General features: G+C 41.6%; 1 protein-coding gene across 2 annotated transcripts; it reads right to left on the bottom strand.

Moving 5' to 3' along the window:
- Positions 1 to 235: 235 nt before the first annotated feature.
- Positions 236 to 11,417, bottom strand: Steap1 (STEAP family member 1). Of its 2 annotated transcripts, XM_055612817.1 has the most exons (6): positions 11,332 to 11,417; positions 7,443 to 7,646; positions 7,001 to 7,115; positions 4,284 to 4,790; positions 3,689 to 3,853; positions 236 to 577 (listed from the first exon to the last, which is right to left on the bottom strand). In XM_055612817.1, the coding sequence occupies exons 3-6, from the start codon at positions 7,082 to 7,084 to the stop codon at positions 320 to 322; spliced, it is 1,014 nt and encodes a 337-aa protein (XP_055468792.1). In that variant the 5' UTR covers positions 7,085 to 7,115; positions 7,443 to 7,646; positions 11,332 to 11,417; the 3' UTR covers positions 236 to 319. The 2 variants fall into 2 exon arrangements, with proteins under 2 accessions (XP_055468792.1, XP_055468793.1); XM_055612818.1 differs by lacking the exon at positions 7,443 to 7,646.
- Between the last annotated feature and the right edge of the window lie 9,265 nt (positions 11,418 to 20,682).

The raw sequence follows: 20,682 nt of genomic DNA, 5'->3' as shown, positions 1-20,682 counted from the left end.
ATACATTAAGATTCTCAAAGAGGGCCCATGAGAGCGAGATGGTTCAAAATGTCAAGGTACTTGCTGCCAGCTGACAACCTGGTGCGGTCCCTGGGCCTCACGTGTGTTGGAAGAGAACCGACTCCCAGAGTTTGTGTGACTGATCTCCACACTTATGCTGCAGCACTTGTGTGCTCACACAGACACACACCATGTAAATAAGCAGTTGTGATACAAACTGAACGATGATCCCAAAGTAGTCATTTTATTAGCAAACACAAATCCGAAATATTTAGGATAAAACTTATCGATGTTAAGCAAATACATGCAAACAGTAATTCTACAACCTCGAGGCCATCTCAGTCCTGTTTATCTTGCTGACATCCTCCCAACCACTTCTAATCTTCACAATCTTCTTCCTTAAGCAGGGCAGGAACAGTATCATTTTACATGTCAGGACCACAATTGGAAGGAAAACGGCTATCATAAAAGTTGGAGGCATGTACCATACAAATTGATTGACATCTACCCATTTATTCCAGGCAAAAATCAAAGCATGCACTGTGCCCAGAAGAAGTGAGACAATTCCTAGTTTGCTCTGCAAAAGAAAAAAACAAAACATTGTGACCCTAAGTAAAGATTGGTTCGATAATAGTCAATTCCAACCTATCTGATTGGGACTTGTTCCATTGCTTGGAAATCCTTACATTTATCTATGACAAATGCTTCCCAACATGTTTTTCAACAATGTCCATTTATACATTTTTATTTGTTCTCCTCACCTCGTTACCTTTGGGTAATTATTCCTCCTCCTAAGGTAAGTTGAAAAAGTCTTTGCTTTTAGCCTTATGTTGTCATCCGCCCCATCTGTGTTTTCTCTGTCATTCTGTTTAAGGCATTTCTTTCTTTCTTAAGACATTTTCATTTTATTGGCAGATAGGAATCAAAACCAGGGCCTTGTGCATGCTGGCTAAGCAGCCTACCACTGGTCACCATCCCCAGCTTCATTAGGTCATTGACATTATGAAATTTTGCCTTACTGATTTTATTTTAACTTCACCTATCAGGCAATATCTAAAATTAGACACTGTCTTATCGCAGGGTCCTTGCAGAAGCAACACAATGATTTGAACATGCTTGATGTTCAATGAATATTGCTGAATTGCCTAGAGAATACTGTAAGGAAATCAATCTCTGTATATCAACATCTCTATCTATATATGTGTATACACACATACGCACACAGCTTTCCAATGAAATCATTTTTTACATTCCAAGCATAACATAAGGAAGAAGCTGTTATAGATTTATCTCTTTACACACAATAAAGTCATCCTGATATTTGATACAATGACCCCCCCCTAATCTACCACTTTCTTCAGTTATTAATTCTAAAATATTTCCTGATGTCCTATGCTGGAAAAAAAAATGACATAAAAAAAAATCACTGGTCCACCATCGTTAGAGCTGGTCTATTGATATTGTAATTGTAAGTTCTTAGAGGATTCTAGAAAAAGTAGTAAGGAAAATGAGACCAGTTAAAATATTTGTTTAGTGAGCTCAGAAAATGATTGCTGGGAATGACTTGGTTAGGTACTTTATTTTGCCCCCCAAAAATTTTTTTGAGACCTCACAGTGTAGCCTTGGCTATTCCGGAAGTCACTATAGACTAGGCTGTCCAGGAACTAGAAACTCATAGAAATCTGCCTGCCTCTGTCTGCAGGGAGCTGGGATTACATGCCTGACTAGAAGTACTTTAAAGAAAAAAATACTAGATTATGGCTGGGTAAGTATCTGTGGAAAGAAAATTGAGTCCTTTTTGCATATATCAACGGGTGTTATAGCTGGGGCAAATGCTAGATTTAGTTTTAGCTTTTTGAGAACCCTACACATTGATATCCAGAGTGGCAGTACTAGTTTGTAATCCCACCAACAGTGAATGAGGGTTTCCCTTTTCTCACATCCTCTCCAGTATTGTCAATATATGTGTGCATACATATATGTACATGTATATCTATATACATGTATACACACACATATGTGAAACAGGATCTCACTTTGTAGTCCCACTAGTCTGGAACTCACTACATAGATTAAGCAGGCCTTGGACTCGTATAGATCTATGTTTTTAAAAAATCATATATTCTGATGCAACAGGAAAAATTTCAATGTTTGAACAAACTAAATCTAGACAGGAAGAACAATTTCAACCTGTTACAACACTTTGGCATTAAACAGAGAAAGCTGTTCAAAAGAGTTGTCCACCGACATAATTAAGGCATTCTGACAAGATTCTCCTAGATGGCTTCGGGCTTGGATTCACTTTGTTGGAAATGGGCATTAGCCTGACAAAATGAATATAACTCAATTATTCAGCTGTGCTCTTACGCCTCAGTTAAATAGCAAAGTTCATAGTTTTAGGATCTGAATCATGAAGGTCATATTGTAGTGTTACCTAGTCTTGTGATGAAGTTTCTAGGTTAGTAACTGAAAAAGGCCCTTGATTGTTTGAAGATTAGTTTTCCTAAATGGTGTTCTCTCCTTAAACAGTCACGTGTTGCACATATAAGCAGGATGGTCTATTCAGCATGCAGTGCCCAATCCCAATTAAATGTGAGAAGGACTGTTCAGTGTATGAGTGACAGGAAAGCCATGTAAGAGCGAATTGCAGGAGTCAGAGAGGAGTCTGTGGCTGCTGGCTGAACACAAAGAATCAGAAACTACTTTGCCAGGAGGGTGTGGTAGCAAGGCTAAGGCAGGCTGGGATAAATGAGACTTCCCAGCCCTATCAGAATGCCCCCAGGCTCTCTTGGAGATGCATATGGACACGTGGAAAGATAGTGGGGAAGCAACCCACTGTGTCCAGATTTCCAAAACCACCTCCCCATAAAAGGGAACCTCCTCATCAAGACTATGACTCTAAAATGTTTTGACAGTTACTTATGACTGACTTAAGTTGAGCTCCTGGGCTCTTGTTACATGGGCCCTTTTGGGTACATTCTTCCTTCTAAATATGGACTCCTACCTAGAAGATACATAAGTTCATGACGGGATTCTGAATTCCAAAAATATTTTGAAACTTCAAGTGAGTAAGCTAATTTAAACATAGCTTAGAAAAAGCATCCTTAAAAATTAGATAATAGAGCCAGGTGTGATAGCTCATGCCTATAATTCCAGTACTTGGGAGGCTGCCTAAGTTCCAGGCTAGCCTAGTCTACATAATAAATTCCAGGATAGGTTGGGGATATAAGTGTGAGACTCTGTCAAAAAAAAAAATTAGGCGTCAGAATACCTTCAGTCAATAAAATTTTGTATTTTAGAGAAAGATTTGTTTTTTTTTTCTACAGAACACAAAACTGTAATTTCAAAGACATGACTAAGGGATAGGCAAAAGAATGTTTTCATTTGGGAGGGGGACTAGGAAATCATTTGATATTCCTAAAACACCATATTTACAATTATTGCACAGGAGCAGCAAATTGGCTAAAAAGTTTTAAATGTTGGAAACAATATCTTTGTTTTAGTTATGTCTTTTATTTATGTCAACAAAATGCATCCTGTAATTTATAGATGCAACAGAAATACAGTAAGAAAACCCATTATTAAATGGAACAGTCTGACATCTTTACTACTGAGAAATATTATTTTTATGGGGTAAATCAATATATTCAATATAAGCAGACTAGGATTATTTTTACATAACACACACCTGAATATAGTGAAATTCTCTCCATGTTAAAGAGTCGCTTACAGATGGAATTGATGTCACAGCCAAGAGAGCCAGGATGGCCAGTCCAATAATCCCCAGAGACACATAAATCTCCATTCTCCAAACATCATGCTCAATCCAGGCATCCTCTTTGTTTTGTTGAACCTAAGGGGGGGAAAAAAAAGGAATGCAAACCACACTTAATAATATGTGAACTTACCTGATGGCTCACTTGGATGGAAATATAAAGAGCATGCAAACTTTGCTCAACAGGCTGAGGGTAAAGACAGCCGGTCCTTAACAAAGCTGCACTGTCAGGATGTTGAGACTGAGAATATGACACTGTCTATGCAAGATATTTCTTTATGCTAAACTTGTTATTTTTAGTTTAAAAATATTCCTCAATATAAGATGATAAGTGCTGATGGAATTATAATAACTTTTTTTTTTTTTTTTTTTTTTTTTAATGCAGAAAAATTTCTCAGAGCGTCAACTGGGTCCTGGTCTGGTCGATTGCTACTAGAAGGAAGGGTTAGTTTGGTAGATAATTTAGACTTTCTAGTTTGTTCATCTTGTGGCGTGTCATCTTCCTTACCTGTTTGTATGCCCAGTTGAGCAGCTTGTATCGGTAGGACCGCCTCATCGGGTAAGAGAGACTGTAAACCGCGTGCAGCACAGCAAAAAAGAAGCCAAGGAGCCCGAACTGTTTCCTTGCCAGCATCCACCGATCTAACCACGGTGGGAATTTCTTGTACTTGGTTCCATTGCGAAGCTGTACAACCGCTGCTATCTCTCCTGGCAAATAAACCAGTGCCAAGAGGGTGATGGAGACCACGGGCAAGACTTTGTTAATGACCAGGATTGGAATTTTGTAAAAATACTGCTCACGGATAGTTACCAACGGATAAATGATTTCCCTCAGAAGAGTGTACAGGAAGGTCAGAGACGATACGACGGCAGCAACTTTAATTGGCAAGCGCCAGTTGGGAAAGAATTCCTGCATGGGCTGAAGCTCGGAGGGGCAGCCAAGGCCGCCAGCATGGTCCGCGTGCTGTGAATGCAAGAGCACGGGTCTCTTCAGCATGCTTGTCTCTCCCGGGCCCTTAAAATACAAAAGAAAGGGAACATCATGATGCTGGACAAAGAAGTGGGACTTCTCTTACTCTGATAACTTCCTGCTCCATCTCCGTGCTTCCTAGTGAACAGGGCATTCAGAAACCTGCTGGTGGACACCGGTCAGCTAAAGACAGTATCGTCTATGTAAGACTGGCCAAAGGCACACGTTCTCCATTGGTCTACTTATTCCCCTCTTCGTGTTTGAGACGGGGCCTCAGGCAGCCCAGGCAGGTTTCAACTCCCTGCATTGCTGAACTGATCCTCCAGCTTCTGGGCAGGCACTGGGCTGACTGGCATATGCTACCAAACGGGGTTCTGCTCCTCTTTAAAACGAAGGAGATGCACACTGACACTTACACTAAAGCTTCCAGCCACGAAGACTTGAAATAATGGAATAATCTTTTTGTTTGTTTCTTTGTTCTTTTTTTTTTTTTTTTGTTGTTGTTGTTTTTTTTTTGAGTCAGGGTTTCTCAGTGTAGCCCTGGCTATCCTGGAACTCACTCTGTAGATCAGGCTGGCCTTGAACTCATAGAGAGCTGCCTCTGTCTGTCTTCCAATTGCTGAAATTTCTCTGCCACCATCCAGAGAAATAATCTTAAGAAGCCAAGAAAGCAGTTTTAAAGAAGTTCAGCATTCTTTGACAAAACCCAGCAAATATATATATCATAATAAAAGTTCTATAAGATTCTTATTGGTTCCTGAGCAATTATGCAGAGTAGTGACAGTGAATTTATTAATTCAAATGCAAAGGATCTGGAATAATAGGGTCATTACTACCAGAGAAAAAATATGAATTTCATTATGTGGCTGTAAGGTTTGGATGAGAATGGCAGGAATAAAAATATAAATATATTAAATATATACAAATAAATGTATATGAATATATATATAAATTTCTTTATGTAGTCTTGCATTTTGATTTTATATTTCTAAAACAGATAAGTTTATAATCAGAAAGTTTTTTTTTAAGCTATTTAACTAACCAGTTAAGTCCTGCAGACACAGTCTGTCTGCTTCTCGGCAAGCTAATACTTCTCTGTCCACCACATTTTTTGGTAGTCAGTAACTCAAAAGAAAGTGTGTTGAATAATTTGTCATTTCCTTAAAGGATAAACAGAGACAAATGAAGACAAATTCAAATGGAGACCACAGTGTTTCATACCATGTTCCTCTGTGAAGCACTTGCTTCTGACAAGTTATTTCAGTCCTCGTTTTCTTAGCTGCATGTGCGCTGAAGGAGACCTTTCCATGCTTGTCACAATGCTCATGGTTAACTTGGGTGTCTCACTTTATGCAGGGAACTTTAATTCCCACCGTGCTCCATAATTACCAGGGTTGAGGAATGACCTCTCTTGCCCTTTGAATTTTCCTTTGAGCCATAAATCACTGTTCTACCCAATGTCTCTCTAATTACCGGGCATGGAAAGGAAATGGCCCTGTAATTCCCACATGCTAATGCAGCCCAAGTGAATTAGCTGAGAACAATTTTCGGGCTAAGAGTGAAAATTATGATGCAGCAAGTAAGAGAGTTAACTTGAAAAATGAAAATGGTTTTGTTTTAGGGGGTTATTTTTGTTGGTTATGTGCTTATAATTCTTAACCTTTTTCCTTTTGAATGATTAGTAAAAACAATTGTTAGAATTGCATTTTAAATAATTTAAAAAGTACATGTAACCGAAAATTCCTGCCAATTTTCCAGCTGATGTAGTGAGAAACATTTAATCCTGTGGTTGGACCAAAAGTGGGACAACTGAGTCTTTGCACAAAGACAATTTACTTGGTTAAACAGTGAATCATCATTTACTTGGTGAACCCTCACGGTGCCTACAAAAATGCTTGCAAAACCACTATTATATAGGCCGTCATAACTTCTGCTTTAAAACATAGAACCATGGGTGTTAGAGCAGAGTAGAAGGGCTCTAGAGATGATCTAGTCCAGTTCATTCACTTTATACAGAAACACAAGGCCCAGGGTATTCAGGGAGCCACGGAAGGTTGTTCAGCCCAGCCCACATAACTGGTCAAATCAACTCAATTATAGTGTACAGCTCCTCACACAGCCAAGCGTCAGTCACAGGCATGTGAGCACAGAGATCAGCAGATCAGAACGGAATGCACTCTCCCAACACCGGTAGGTACAGAATACACTTGAAGCGTGTGTCGATTTTAGTTATTAACTATTACATTCATAGTTACCGTGTAATTATCATCTTCCGAATTTCCCTTAGGCTTCATTTTCCACAGTTCTTCTTGGTTTGTAATATCTTTACTGATCTCCATGAATATTATGCAATAGTATGCTTTCAGCCTCCTAGAAAAAGAAAAATAAGGTCTATTCCATTTATGATACTATCATTTTGTTAGTATTGTATTGTTTTGTGTCTTTTAGTTTTTTTCTTGAGACAGAGTTTCTGCCTGTCCTGGTACTTTCTCAGACTCAGACATTTGCCTGTCTTTGCCTTCCTGGCACTAACGACATGCACCTGGCTATGATACTATTGTTTGATAGAACAATATAAAGTATTTAGTTGCCTGAGAATTAGAGCAGAAAAATACAATTAAGATTCAAACAGTGAAAAATCTATACATTTAGAAAGTCCCAAATCAGTTCACTAATGCCAACTCTTTGTTCAATGACCTGTTGTCTGGCTGTTACTTTTACTTCAGGAAGATTTAACTCCAGATTCTCAGGTAGAAGAAAAGCTGCTCCCCTTAAAGGTAAATGGAATCAGGGCTGCATTTTTCAGTTTTGAGTGATGGTGCAGTCAGCGGGGGCTCGAGGTAGCTGGTAAAGAAATTCAGGAAGATAGGTTTCACAGACTTCCAGGGCTGATGGTGGAATCTGAAACAATAATTAACTCATTTGTATGTAAACAGAAGACAGGTGGTTAAGGGGAATCCCAACAGTTGCTTCAAAGGCTGCATTGCCAGAGTGCTGTTTGAACAAGCCCTGTTGGTAAACATGGCTGCTCATGTGTTTGCAGTGGGATGCTGAGCTGTACTCAGTCACTGACATGTCCACTTTCTTAGTGAACCCCGTGGAGAAGAAGCTTGGGAGAAACGTTCCATAACAAAGAAAATTACTCCTCAACAGCCTCACAGAGCCTAATCCTGGCTTGCTTTGACACTTTTTATGTAGCACAAACAGGATGTCATATTGTCTTGAATGAGCTCCACATTCACTTCTAGACGATTACACCTGAGATTCATACTTTGTCAAATGGAAGAGAAAAGCAAGTCAAACACAGAACAGTTAGGTTGGTAGGAAACATTCTAAATCCTTTGGGATTTCAGCCCACCTGTGATACCTTATTAAGAGGAAAATTATTTCCGGAAGTAGATTAGAATACTTACAATACTTCCAAGTTGTAGAGGGCAGAACTTCACAAAGAATAGAAGAGTTGCTTCTTCCTAACACCAACATTTGTTATTATTATTATTAATTTTGTGCTGAGAATTCCAGAACTACCTACCTAGGAACATTCAGGATGAGACTATAAGTTGAGCACCCCTGATGTGAAAATCACAAAACTGAAATGCTCCAAAGTGCAAATCTGGAGTCTTGACATGGGAACACAAGTGGAAAATCTCACACATGACCTCACAAGAGGGTTTGCACTGAAATTTCAGGTACAGTAAGTATATTCTAATTGTATGTTTCTTTAGATAGGGGCTCAGTATACAGGCCTACCTGACCTGGAGCTTGTTGTGTAGATCAGGCCTCGAACTCACAGATCCACATGCCTCTGCCTCCTGAGTGCTGGGATTAAAGGGATGTACCACTATATCCATCAGTAAGTGCATGATATAAAATCATCTTCAGGCTAAGTATATGCATACGAAGTGTATATGAAGCCTAAATGACCTTCCTGTTTAAGCTCACACCTTATCCTCAAGGTATCTTCTTGAGCTCATGTAAATTATTATATTTATATATTACATATGTATATTAAAAATCCCTCCAGCACAAAATATTTTTTGTGGAGAGAATAGGGTGGGACATCATGATACTGAGGGGAGGAGAGAGATGAGGGGGGAAGAGATCTGAGATGAGAGGACTGGGAAAAATCAGGATAAATGAACCGGACATATGATGTGACTAAAAAGCACATATGATGTGGGAAATCTGATTGGGAGGAAGCTATTCGGGTCTGGAGGTTTAGGTTGGAGTAATTATTGCACAGAATTGTGCTCTAGGTTAATTAAATAAATCCTAGTCCTGTGTAGAGATTTGGGTTTAGGAATAACCACTGTTTAACTAAAAGATAAATCAATATTAAATATTAATAATCATTAACACTTTTGGTTCTCAGTATGTTTTTGACATTTGACACACAAAGTTCCATTTACTGTTTTGATTGGCCCATGGAACGACCATCCTCTGGTTGTAGAAACAAGCAGATGACACAGCCTTGGCCATCCAGAGGTCATTCCTGTGATCATGCTGAGTAGTTAGGGATGACAGCCAAATCTAGCTGGCAAGTTACAGTCCTCTTCTGATAGCATCTCCAAGTGGAAGAGCATGAAGAGATATCCGTTTTGCTAAGTTCACATGCCCTCCCCCCCTTTATGTAAGTCAGGTGACATCTTCACTTGATCACAAGAAAGCAAACACAGAAAAACCAAACAAGAAATGAAGAACAGTGACAAATCCTGGTGGCAATAGTTCAAGTACCTGAGGCCAGATTTTTAATTTCTCAATTACATAGTTAATACTTTCCTTATCTATCTATCTATCTATCTATCTATCTATCTATCTATCTATCTATCTATTTAAGTTTGCATTGGTCACATTTTCATTTGGAAGAATTCTGGGTAGAGTGTATGCCACTCAACAAGCCCTTACCAGGCTAATTCTGCATAGAGTAACTAAAGAGGAAAAAGAGAATGAGACTTCATACCTGCACACAGTCTGTCTTAAAAAATGTGATTTCATACCATTTGGTGATTTTTAGCCAATGTTATAAAGACAGCAGTTAGGGAGCATTATCTAGGAATAGAATAGCATGCAGTATACTAAAATACAAGAAAGAGTTAACTAAGTTTAGAGTGAGTGTGTTTTAAGTCCGGTGGTTCAATATGGTAAAGACAGTGACAGATAAATCTATAGTTGTTCACTGTTCATTCAGCAACGACACTGAATAATGATGTCAGACATGGGGAAATACAAAGTTATATGATACATCTGCTCTCATCTAAAATCCCTTTAGTTTAGGACAGGCAAACACTCCAGCAAGAACTGTGTGGTCATGACAGGCATCTTAAAGGACAATAGTTTATTGACAGATGGTGGTGTGGGAAAGGGAGCAGAGAAAATGGATGCAAGCTCTCTTCTATGCCAGTCCTGTGACATGCAGCAAGCATCAGTGCTTGCTGACAGAGAGCCACTGCACGGAGATTCTGGGTGGAAGGCCAGAGCGGCCCTGAAGGTGTGGGCAGCTACTCGCATGGCACTATGCTGAAGGAAAAGGGCTTGTGCCAGTGGTTGTTGACTGTGTGCCCAGAAAACAAAATTTAAGTTATATAAAATATTCTGTCTTCCATCAGACATTAACTAAAACATATAATTGAAGTTCTACAGACTGCCCAGCAAACCCAGCAGGAAACAGAATAGTGAAGAGATGTCAACAACTCTGGGATTTGACCCAACACTCAACCAGTTCTCTTCCCTGTTAAAAAAAGGAAAGCATGGTTTCTGATGTGATTTCTGTTTTGCTGGATTAGGATGCCTGGCTTGCTGTTCCTGCTAAATATTGACACAGCCCAACTGACTAATGTTTATGGCCAGGAGTTTAGAATTCAAGGAGTCCAATGACTGGTAACATTGTGGCTTGCAGTGCCTGTTCCACCTCAAGCGTATTTTCGCTTTGCCGCAGTTACTGGAAGACGGGATGCTATTCTTTACAGTGCTGTTTCTTAAAGCATTGCTTCCCCAGGTCCTTAATTAACATCAACGCTAAATACATTCCCCCTGATTAAATACCGAGATGTGGACCCATTCCCCCACCCCAATCGAACAACGTATCCAAATTTGAAGGGTACTTAAATTCTTTCTCTACAAATGCCCGTCAGTTGCTTTCACCAGAGTGGCTTACTTAAAGTCTTTGCTTGACTATTTTGGAGAAAACCTGAATGCCACCCAGATCCCGAAACAGTAGGACCGGCGTTCCAAGGGTTTCAAAATGAAAAAATTCCATCAACTAGGAAACCAGAAGCCCAAACAGCACGACCAGGTACCAGCCATTCATCAAGCGCTGCAAACTTGCGGAGACTGCCAAGTTGGCAAACTCACCGCGTGAACCCAGTCTGACTGCAAACTTGGCCACCGTCCTAAGCCCTAAGCCCTAAACCCTAAGCCCGGGAGCCTCGGCCACCGAGACCTGCTCCCCGCAGGGCCAACCGAGGGCAGCGAGGGACCGAGGAGGGGCGCGCAGAGCTGCGCCGCCCGGAGCACCGGCCCTCGCCCCCCGGCTCGGGGGGGACCCTCCGCACCCCTCCCTGCGAACGCGACGAGGGACGGGACTCACCCGCTTCTCCGTGGAACGGGACGGCGAGGCGCTGCAGGGACTCCCGGTCCCACGGAGCCTGCTCCCCGCTGGCCAGCACAGCCCGCTCGGCAGACCCCGCCCCTCGGCCGCGGCCCGCACAGCGCCCCCTGCCGGCCGCCGGCTCCCGCTCACCCGGGGTCGCCTAGGCGCCGGTGGGCGGGGCGGCGCCAGCCGAGCGCACTTCGCGGATCCCCGACCCTTGACTCCCCACCGCATTTCCTAAGATTATCCTTTCCTCACAGGGCATCGAACACTGCTCTGCTTGTTTTATTACTGGATTTTATTTGAGACAGGATCTTGCTGTGCGCTCTGGCCGGCGTGGGACTCACTCTGCAGGTCATTTATCTGTTTTGCTTAGTTGGTTTATTTAAGTTTCGTCACAGTTTGTTATTATTGCAGGTAGGTGGATGAACGTTGTGGTACACACGTGGGCATCAGAGGGTAACTAGGTAGGGTGGCCACAGGAAGCAAGGGTTGAGAGGAGCTCAAAACAAACCCGTAACTCTTGACTCCAGCCTCCTTCCCTCCCACCACGCGGGTTCTGAAGACTGAACCGAGACTCCAGAAACGAACTCACAAGGCGGAAGGAACAACTGCCCGTTAGCTGGGCCTCCACCCCGAGTACAGTTTTTACTGCAGCTGAGGGAACTTCCGCTCTTCCACCTCGTCTCACTATGCCGCGTGTTGTAACGCTCCGTCTGCAATTCTTGGAGTCACTGACTCCTCAAGAGTGTGTGAAGGGCCTTTGAACATTAAGCTACCCTGGGCTGACACCTTGTGGTCAAATAGGCTCTTACAGCTTTTATTTCTAAGGAAGGAAGGAAGGAAGGAAGAAAATCATTAAAACGAAGGTTAGAGGAACTTCTGGTTCGTGGGCTAAGGCTCACAACCAAAGGGAAAAGGGTTCTGTTCCCAGCACCTGCTTGTCCTCCAGGTTCCTCTTTGTTAGCCAAAATCTTCTGGGGAAAAAAAAAAAGGTTGCAAAAAGCACAGGTTAAATAAATTAGGTTATATAAGTAAGGCTGCATACCAAAGTTGCACCAAAATGCCCTTTCACATTACCTATCTATCTATCTATCTATCTATCTATCTATCTATCTATCTATCCATCCATCTATCTATCTATATCGTGGGCAGGTGAATGAATTAACATTCACTCCTGATACACACGTGGACATCAGATGATAACTAGGTGCAGTAGCCACAAGCAGCAAGAGTTGAGAGGAGTTCAAAATAAACCTCTAACTAACTCCGACTCCTGGAACTACCCTTCCTCCCATCACATGGGTTCTGGAGAGTGAACTCAGACCCCAGAAACTGTAACTCACAAGGTGCAAGGAAACAACTGTACTATTTACTGACTGAGTTGGGCCTCCACCCAGCTCACTTGGCTGTAGGCCCAGGACATCTCCACACACCGATTTCATGAATCCATGCGCCTTTGGAGGACAAGTTCTGGACTATTGTAGATCTTCAGGCTTCCATTTTAGAAGTAAATGGAGTAATGTGGTGTGAAAGGAAAAGTAGAGAAGACCCTACTAAGAATGATTATAATGGGGCAGAGGCCAGGTAAAGAGAGGCTGAACACCATCAGCACATTCAGCACATCGTGTACATGGAACCCTCTGAGACGTATATTAATGGGGCTTAGAAAACATAAAAAAAAAAATAGCTAGTCGGAGGACTGCTAAGCTCCACAAGAGGTCTCCTGGCTCTGACAGAATCTGATATTATTTTTAACCACAGAGAAGTTGATAAGCACTTGTCATAGCTGAAAACCAACAAACATGTAGTGTATTAATATCTCTCTTTCTCCCTCACACCTCCCTTCTTCCACCTCTCCCTTTTCTTTCTCCCTTTCCTTTCTTTTTGTTCTTTCTTTTATGGACTTGAGCCCAGGGCCTCATGCTGTACCGCCGATCCAGAACGTGCAAGCATTAAGAAGGCCAAGGGGAATGTGCTTTCTCTCATTTCTTGATGACTTTCTCACAATAATCATATTTTGTCCTTCATTCTCCTGTCTGGAGCCTCTGTTCATTTCCATGTATTTCTGCTTGCTCAGGGCTATCACATTCCTAAGAGGAGATCGCTTTTGCACAGCGACACAGACCTCATCTCAGCAGCTTTTCTGAGTTCTCATAGCACCTTAGAGTCTCATTTCATCTTAAAAAAAAAACCCCACAAAAAACAAAAGCCCCTAGGTGTTAATACATTCCTTAAGTCTATTAAAAGTACTTATTAAGAACACCATGCTACAAGAAAACCCACATAATCAACTAACCTGGGAGGCTCACAGGGACACTCACAGAGACTGAATCATAAACCAGGGAGCCTTCATATGTCTTACCCAGGCCTCTACATACATGTTATAGTTGTGTAGATTGATTTTCTTGTGGGACTCCTAACAGTGCGAGCTGGGGCTGTCTCTAACTCTTTTGCCAGCCTTTGGGACCCCTTTTCTCCTACTGGTGTGTCTAGTCCAGCCTTAATATGAGAAGAGATGCTCAGTCTTATTGCAACTTGATATGTCAACGGAGGAATGCATACAGAAATTGTGGTATTTTTACACAATACTACTCAGCAATCAAAAACAAGGAAATCATGAAATTTGCAGGCAAATGGTGGGGTCTAGAAAAGATCATTCTGAGTGAGCTATCCCAGAAGGAGAAAGACACACACAGTATATACTCACTTATATAGACCTATAAGATATGGTAAACATAATGAAATCTATACACCTAAAGAAGATAAACAAGAAAGAGGACCCGGGGTAAGATGATCAATCCTCACTTAGAAAGACAAATGGGAGGTGCATTGGACATAGGAATAAACAAGTAACAGGACAGGAGCCTACTGCAGAGGGCCTCTTAAAGTTTCTACTTAACAGTGTATCAAAGCAGATATAAGACTCATAACCAAACCTTTGGCAGAGTGCAGGGAATCATATGAAAGGAGGGGGAGTTAGTATGACGTGAAGAGGATAGGAGCTCCATAAGGACCAAATATATTTGGGCACAGGGGTCTTTTCTGAGACTGATACTCCACCAAGGACCATGTATGGATATAACCTAGAACCTCTGCTTGGATGTAGCCCATGGTAGCTCAGTAACCAATTGGTTTTCCCTAGTAAGGGGAACAGGGACTATTTCTGACAGGAACTCAATGGCAGGCTCTTTGACCTCCCTACCCCCCAAGGGAGGAGCAGTCCTGTTAGGCCACAGAAGAGGACTTTGCAGCCAGTCCTGAAGATACCTGATAAAACAGGATCAGATGAAAGGGGAGGAGGTCCTCTCCAATCAGTGGACTTGGAAAGGAGCAGGGAGGAGATGAGGCAGGGAGGGTGGGATTGGGAGGGAATGAGGGAGAGAGATACAGCTGGGATACAGAGATAATAAAATGTAACTAATAGTAAAAATAAAAAAATAAAAAAAAAGAACACAGCGGAGTTGTGCAGGGAAACTGGTTAGTTGGTGTCATTCAATCAAAAAGTCAGAGGAAAACATGGCTGTGGAAAACAGCAGGCTCTGTGCTCTGTTTCCATCTGAGAAAGGGTCGTGTCTCTCCCCAGTTATCAATCAAGGAAACCACTCCTCAGCGTTATGCCTGCCCTTTGAAAGTTGTATCTCACAAGCTTAAAGGAGCTTGATTCGGACGCTGGCTGTTGCGCAGCACGACCACAAGGTGGCTCCAGAGGCTTTCGTAGTGTGTGTGTGTGTGGGGGGGGGAAGTCTGATCTCTGGTGTGACAGTTTTCTGCTTATGCTACCTTAATAAATGTTCTGTTGCTCTCCTTGTGGAGCTCCTGTTCCCTCCAGGTCTTTCTATTTCTCCCTTCTTTCATAAGATTCCCTGCACTCTGCCCAAAGTTTGTATGAGCCTCTGCATCTGCTTTCATACCCTGCTCGGTAGAGTCTTTCAGAGGCCCTCTGTGGTAGGCTCCTGTCCTGTTCCCTGTTGTCTCCCTCTTCCAATGTCCATCCTGTTTGTCTTTCTGAGTGAGGATTGATTGTCTTAACCCAGGGTCCTCCTTCTTGCTTAGCTTCTTTAGGTGTACAGATTTTAACATGTTTACCCTATATGTTTAATATCCACTTATAAGTGAGTATATACCATGTGTGTCTTTCTACTTCTGAGATACCTCACTCAGGATGATCTTTTTTAGTTCCCACCATTTGCACGCATATTTCATGATTTCCTTGTTTTTAATTGTCGAGTTGTATTTCATTGTATAAATGTACCATAATTTCTGTATCCATTCCTCTGTTGAGGGACACCTGGGTTGTTTCCAGGTTCTGGCTTTTATGAATAAAGCTGCTATGAACATGGTTGAGCAAATGTCCTTTTTGTGTACTTGAGCATATTTTAGATATATGCCTAGGAGTGGTATAGCTGGATCTTGAGGAAGCGCTATTGCTAATTGTCTGCAAAAGTGCCAGATTGATTTCCAAAGTGGTTGTACAAGTTTACATTTCCACCAGCAATGGAGGAGGGTTCCCCTTTCTCCACAACCTCTCCACAAGTATGTATTGTCACTTGAGTTTTTGATCTTAGCCATTCTGGTAGGTGTAAGGTGAAATTTCAGGGTTGTTTTGATTTGCATTTCCCTGATGACTAAGGACTTTGAACATGGGCCCTGGGGTCTTTTCTGAGATTGGTACTTCAACCAAGAACTATCCATGGAGATAACCTAGAACCCCTGCACAGATCTGTAGCCCATGGCAGGTCAGTATCCAAGTGGGTTCCCTGGCAAGGGGCACAGGGGCTGCTTCTGACATGAACTCAGTGGCTGGCTCTTCGACTACATCCCCCTAAGAGGGGTGGGGGGCAGCCTTACCAGGCCACAAAGGAAGACAGTTCTGATGCAACCAGTTCTGATGAGACCTGATAGGACCTCCCCTATCAGTGGACTTGGAGAGGGGCATAGGAGGAGATGAGGGAGGGAAAGTGGGATTGGGAGGGAATGAGGGATGGGAGCTACAGCTGGGATACAAAGTGAATAAAATGTAATCAATATAAAAATTTTAAAAAGAGCATAAGAAAAAAAAATATTCTCCAGTCCTGATGAGACCTGATAGGCTAAGGTTAGAGGGAAGGAGAGGACACCTCCCCTATCAGTGGACTGGGGGAGAGGCATGGGAAGAGAAGAGGGAGGGGACATGGGAGGGGGCTACAGCTGGGATACAAATTGAATAAATTGTAATAAATAAAAAGTAAATAAAAAGAAAAATGTTCTCACATTTATTGTAAGGATAGAAGTTTGACATTTGTTGTGGTACTGTGGATATAATGGTTCTTAATGATAGCCCATGTTTAGAACAAGCATTAAGCTCTGTCTGCTTAGGATCACTTCTAATCTATCCATCTTTTGTTTCCTAGCATCTGTGTATTTACTTATGTATATGTGTACACTCATATAATAGTTATTTTTGGTTTTTCTGTATTCACAGCTATAGCTTATATTTATTTAATGGATCACCTTCTCAAATGGATTGTTTTATTCAATCCTCATTGGGAAAAAAAAAAAGCAAATGAACCTTGAAAATAATTACTTTCCTCATTTTACCAGTGAGCAAATTGAGAATTGCAGATAACAAGTAGCTGCTGGAGGATATGAAACATTTTTAATCTTTCTACCACAGCATCATACTTGTTACAGTTGTTGTGACTTTCACAACAGCTTTATTGCTTTTACTTGTCTTATTTTTTCTAAGGTGTTTGGGATTTTGTCTGCATGTGTGTCTGCATGTCATGTATCTGCTTGGCACCAGAAGATCCTAGGACCTCTGGAAGAGCATTCAGTGCTCTTAACTGCTGAGTCATCTTTTAGCCCCTATGTTGCTTTTAAACACAAGTAAAGGAGGCTGGGCAGATGCTCAGTGATTATGAACACTATTTCTCTTGTAGAGAACTTGGATTCAGTTCCCAGCACCAACATTGGCTGGTTCACAAACAGCCATAGCTCCAGTTTCAAAAGATCCGCTGCCCTTTTCTAGTTCCCATAAGCACCTTCACACAGATGGTTTGCATTAACTCACACAGGCTCACGCATAAGTAAAGGAATACATCCTTAAATACAGGCAAATGGATTTATAGTTGGTGATTGGGGGAAAACTGACTGTCGTCAAAACATGGCAGTACATAATTACAAGTGTTTGTGAGTGCAGATCTTGTCTTTGGTTCAGATAAACATTTTGTACCAAAAAGCTTAATTACCACTAAGATACTCTGTGATCCACACAGGTAGAGGGGTAAGGCAAGCATTACCTGAGGGAATAAACTGGTTCAAGAATCATGAACAGCAACAGTGCACTGAGACATTCTGGGAAGATCCTTTTGTTCTTGTCATTATAACCATGGACTTCATTCAAGGAGTTTGATTCTGTGTGTACACTGGAGTATTGATCGTAGATGTGAGAAGAGAAGCTGTCTTTCTATGTTCTATGCTCACAGACTGTCAAATGAGGAAGTACTTTCCTGTATATCATACAATGGTTCTCGGGATTAGGTAAACTCTGTTGGAAATGCTCTGTGTGGTATTGGTGAGTTCACTGGGTGCCTTATGATTGTTGGAGCATGGTGGATAGTGGAGGGTAATGAAGGAATTGGCAGAAAGATGAAGTAAGGCTCAGTGTGTAAGACCCTGTGTACCAAAAGAATGTGAGGCAGAGAAGGGGCCTCTCTTAGTTACATCCATCTAGAAAAGACTGTTTGCTTCTTCTTTCTGATTGCCACCAGCTATATAGCCATAACGTTTCCTGCAGCCTTAGATACCATCCAATTTAGCTATATTACAGCAAAAAAAAAAAAAAAAAAAAAAAAAAAGCCTCTGGGATTTATTGAAGGTCAGCAAGTGACAGCTCCAGGTATAGAATTGTGGCTTGGAGTCTGGTTGCTCTTAACCACTATTCACATAGATCCCTGTTAATCAGGGTATTTGCAGTTCTGAGATGGAGATAGATTTTGTCTGTATGATATGAGCTCACTTTAGAGTTTGAGTTGCTAAAATAAAATGCAATATGGAATTGAGGGAGGGCAAGGTACTATAACTTTAAATCCACTTACATGGAGACTTACTTTTCCTTGGCATAGTATTCTCAAGTTCATGGTGCACTCAATATATCTCTTCCTTGAAAGGCTTCGCGTAATGTGATTTTTCCCATTAGCAGAGATGTATGGCTTCCTTTTTTTGTACAATCTTCTCAAGATGCTTTCTATTATCTTTACTTATGTTATAACCTTATAGAGACTTATATCTCAGTAAGCTCCCAAGAAAGAGTAGTATAACTTGATTTTATGAGCTAATCTATTTCCAGTGCTCTCAGAACCTTGCTTAGAGAAAGGCTTGCTTATGGATGTGTATCAGCATCTGTCTTTTATATACATGGCTATTGGACAAATGCAAGAAAACAGCAGTCCATTGGATAGTTTCTTAAGTTTTAGAAGCTGCCAACCAGATACTTTCTGTCATGGTTGGCTTCAGTTGTCAAATGACACAGTCGAGAGTCCTCTGAGGGAGTTCCAGTTAAGGGTTTGCCAGAATGACCCATGGTCATGTCTTTGAAGTAGGGAGTGGTTCACTGTCAATTTGTTTTATGTTTTCTTTCTTCCTATCCTTTATTTCATCACTCAAATAAAAATCTTAAAAATTATAACCCGCTTTCTACTTCATTACACACACATGGATATGAGTAAAGGGGAAAATTGGGTCTGTAACAATACTGGGTTCAAAAGTACTTTTATTTTACAAAACAAATGTTTAGCCAGCGAAACATGGAAATCATAGAGCAGAAAGAAACATTTCCTTCCACCAACTGGCACAGAACCTATTGAGAAATCTGTATATGTTTCCAGGGAGAGAGAGGTAGATTTTGTTATATGTGACTGGGATTACACAAGGCATCTCTGCCTCTGGCCATGTAATTACCTCCCAATACCCTGGAATCTCAAGGCGGTGTCTTAGAAAAAGAGGTGTGGTTTAATGAGAAATAATGCATCCACGAGAACAGAGCTATATGCAGAGAACATAAATACTCATTTTTCTCTGTTGAAAAGCTTTGGTGAAGAGACTACCCTTGGCGTATCTGGGATTTTGCTGACATGGGTTTTAGATTTTTGAAAGTGTTTGGGATAGGTGAAATCAAGAGATAGGTTGCAGAGAAAAAAAAAATGGAAAGATGATATTAGCTCTCTTGTATCTGGGGAGGTAGATTGGTAAGGTGCTTAGTCTTGCAAGCATGAAGATTTGAGTTCAATCCCTAGAACCAATAGGAACGAACCAGCCAAGTGTGGTGGCAAGGCTTGTAATCCCAACAGATGGGTGCCGGGACTCACCGGTCAGCTAGCATGGCCTGCTTTGTAGGTGCTAGGCCGATGAAGAGGCTGTCTCAAAAAATAAAATAAAAATAGCACACAAAGCCTGAAGAATGCTTGATGTTGCCCTCTGACTTTCACATGTACACTTGTGCACATTCACCCCTGAAACACACTCATAGAAGCTTTCTGGACAAGTCAAAGGCAGTGCTGAGTCAAAGACAGGGCTGAGATGGGGCTGAGTGTGTTGATCCACTGAGTTTACAGCTAATCCCAATGAAGCAGCTATTTTCTTTTTCTTTTTTTTTTTTGACCTACTAAAACTTTATTCACATCTGTAACCTCTTTTTTAATTTTAATTTTATTTTTAATTACACTTTATTTACTTTGTATCCCCCCTCTAGTTCCCTCCCTCCTCCCCTCCCAAGCCTTCCCTTCCTCCCCCTTCTCCACGCATGCCCCTCCCCAAGTCCACTGGTAGGGGAGGGTTTCTTTTTCTTCCTTCTGATCCTAGTCTATTAGGTCTCATCAGGACTGGCTGCATTGTCTTCCTCTTTGGCCTGGTAAGGCTGCTACCCCCTCAGGGGGAGGTGATCAAAGAGCAGGCCAATCAGTTCATGTCATAAGCAGTCCCTGTTCCCATTACTATGGGACCCACTTGGACACTGAACTGCCATGGGCTACATCTGTGCAGGGGTTCTAGGTCATCTCCATGCATGGTCCTTGGTTGGAGTATGAGTCTCAGGAAATAACCCTGTGTTCAAATGTTTTGGTTCTGTTGCTCTCCTTGTGAACCTCCTGTCCTCTCCAGATCTTACTACTTCCCACTTTTTTCATAAGATTCCCTGCATTCTGCCCAAAGTTTGGCCATAAGTCTCAACATCTGCTTTGATAGTCTGCAGGGCAGAGCCTTTCAGAGGCCCTCTGTGGGAGGCTCCTAACTTGTTTCCTGTTTTCTTCTTCTTCTGATGTCTTTACTCTTTGATTTTCCAGATGGGGATTGAGCATTTTAGCCAGAGTC

The sequence above is a fragment of the Psammomys obesus genome, unplaced genomic scaffold (genome assembly GCF_907164565.1).
Source record: "Psammomys obesus unplaced genomic scaffold, mPsaObe1.curated_primary_1811, whole genome shotgun sequence".
NCBI classification, from domain to species: Eukaryota; Metazoa; Chordata; class Mammalia; order Rodentia; family Muridae; genus Psammomys; species Psammomys obesus.
This window is presented reverse-complemented; position numbering and strand designations above follow the sequence as displayed.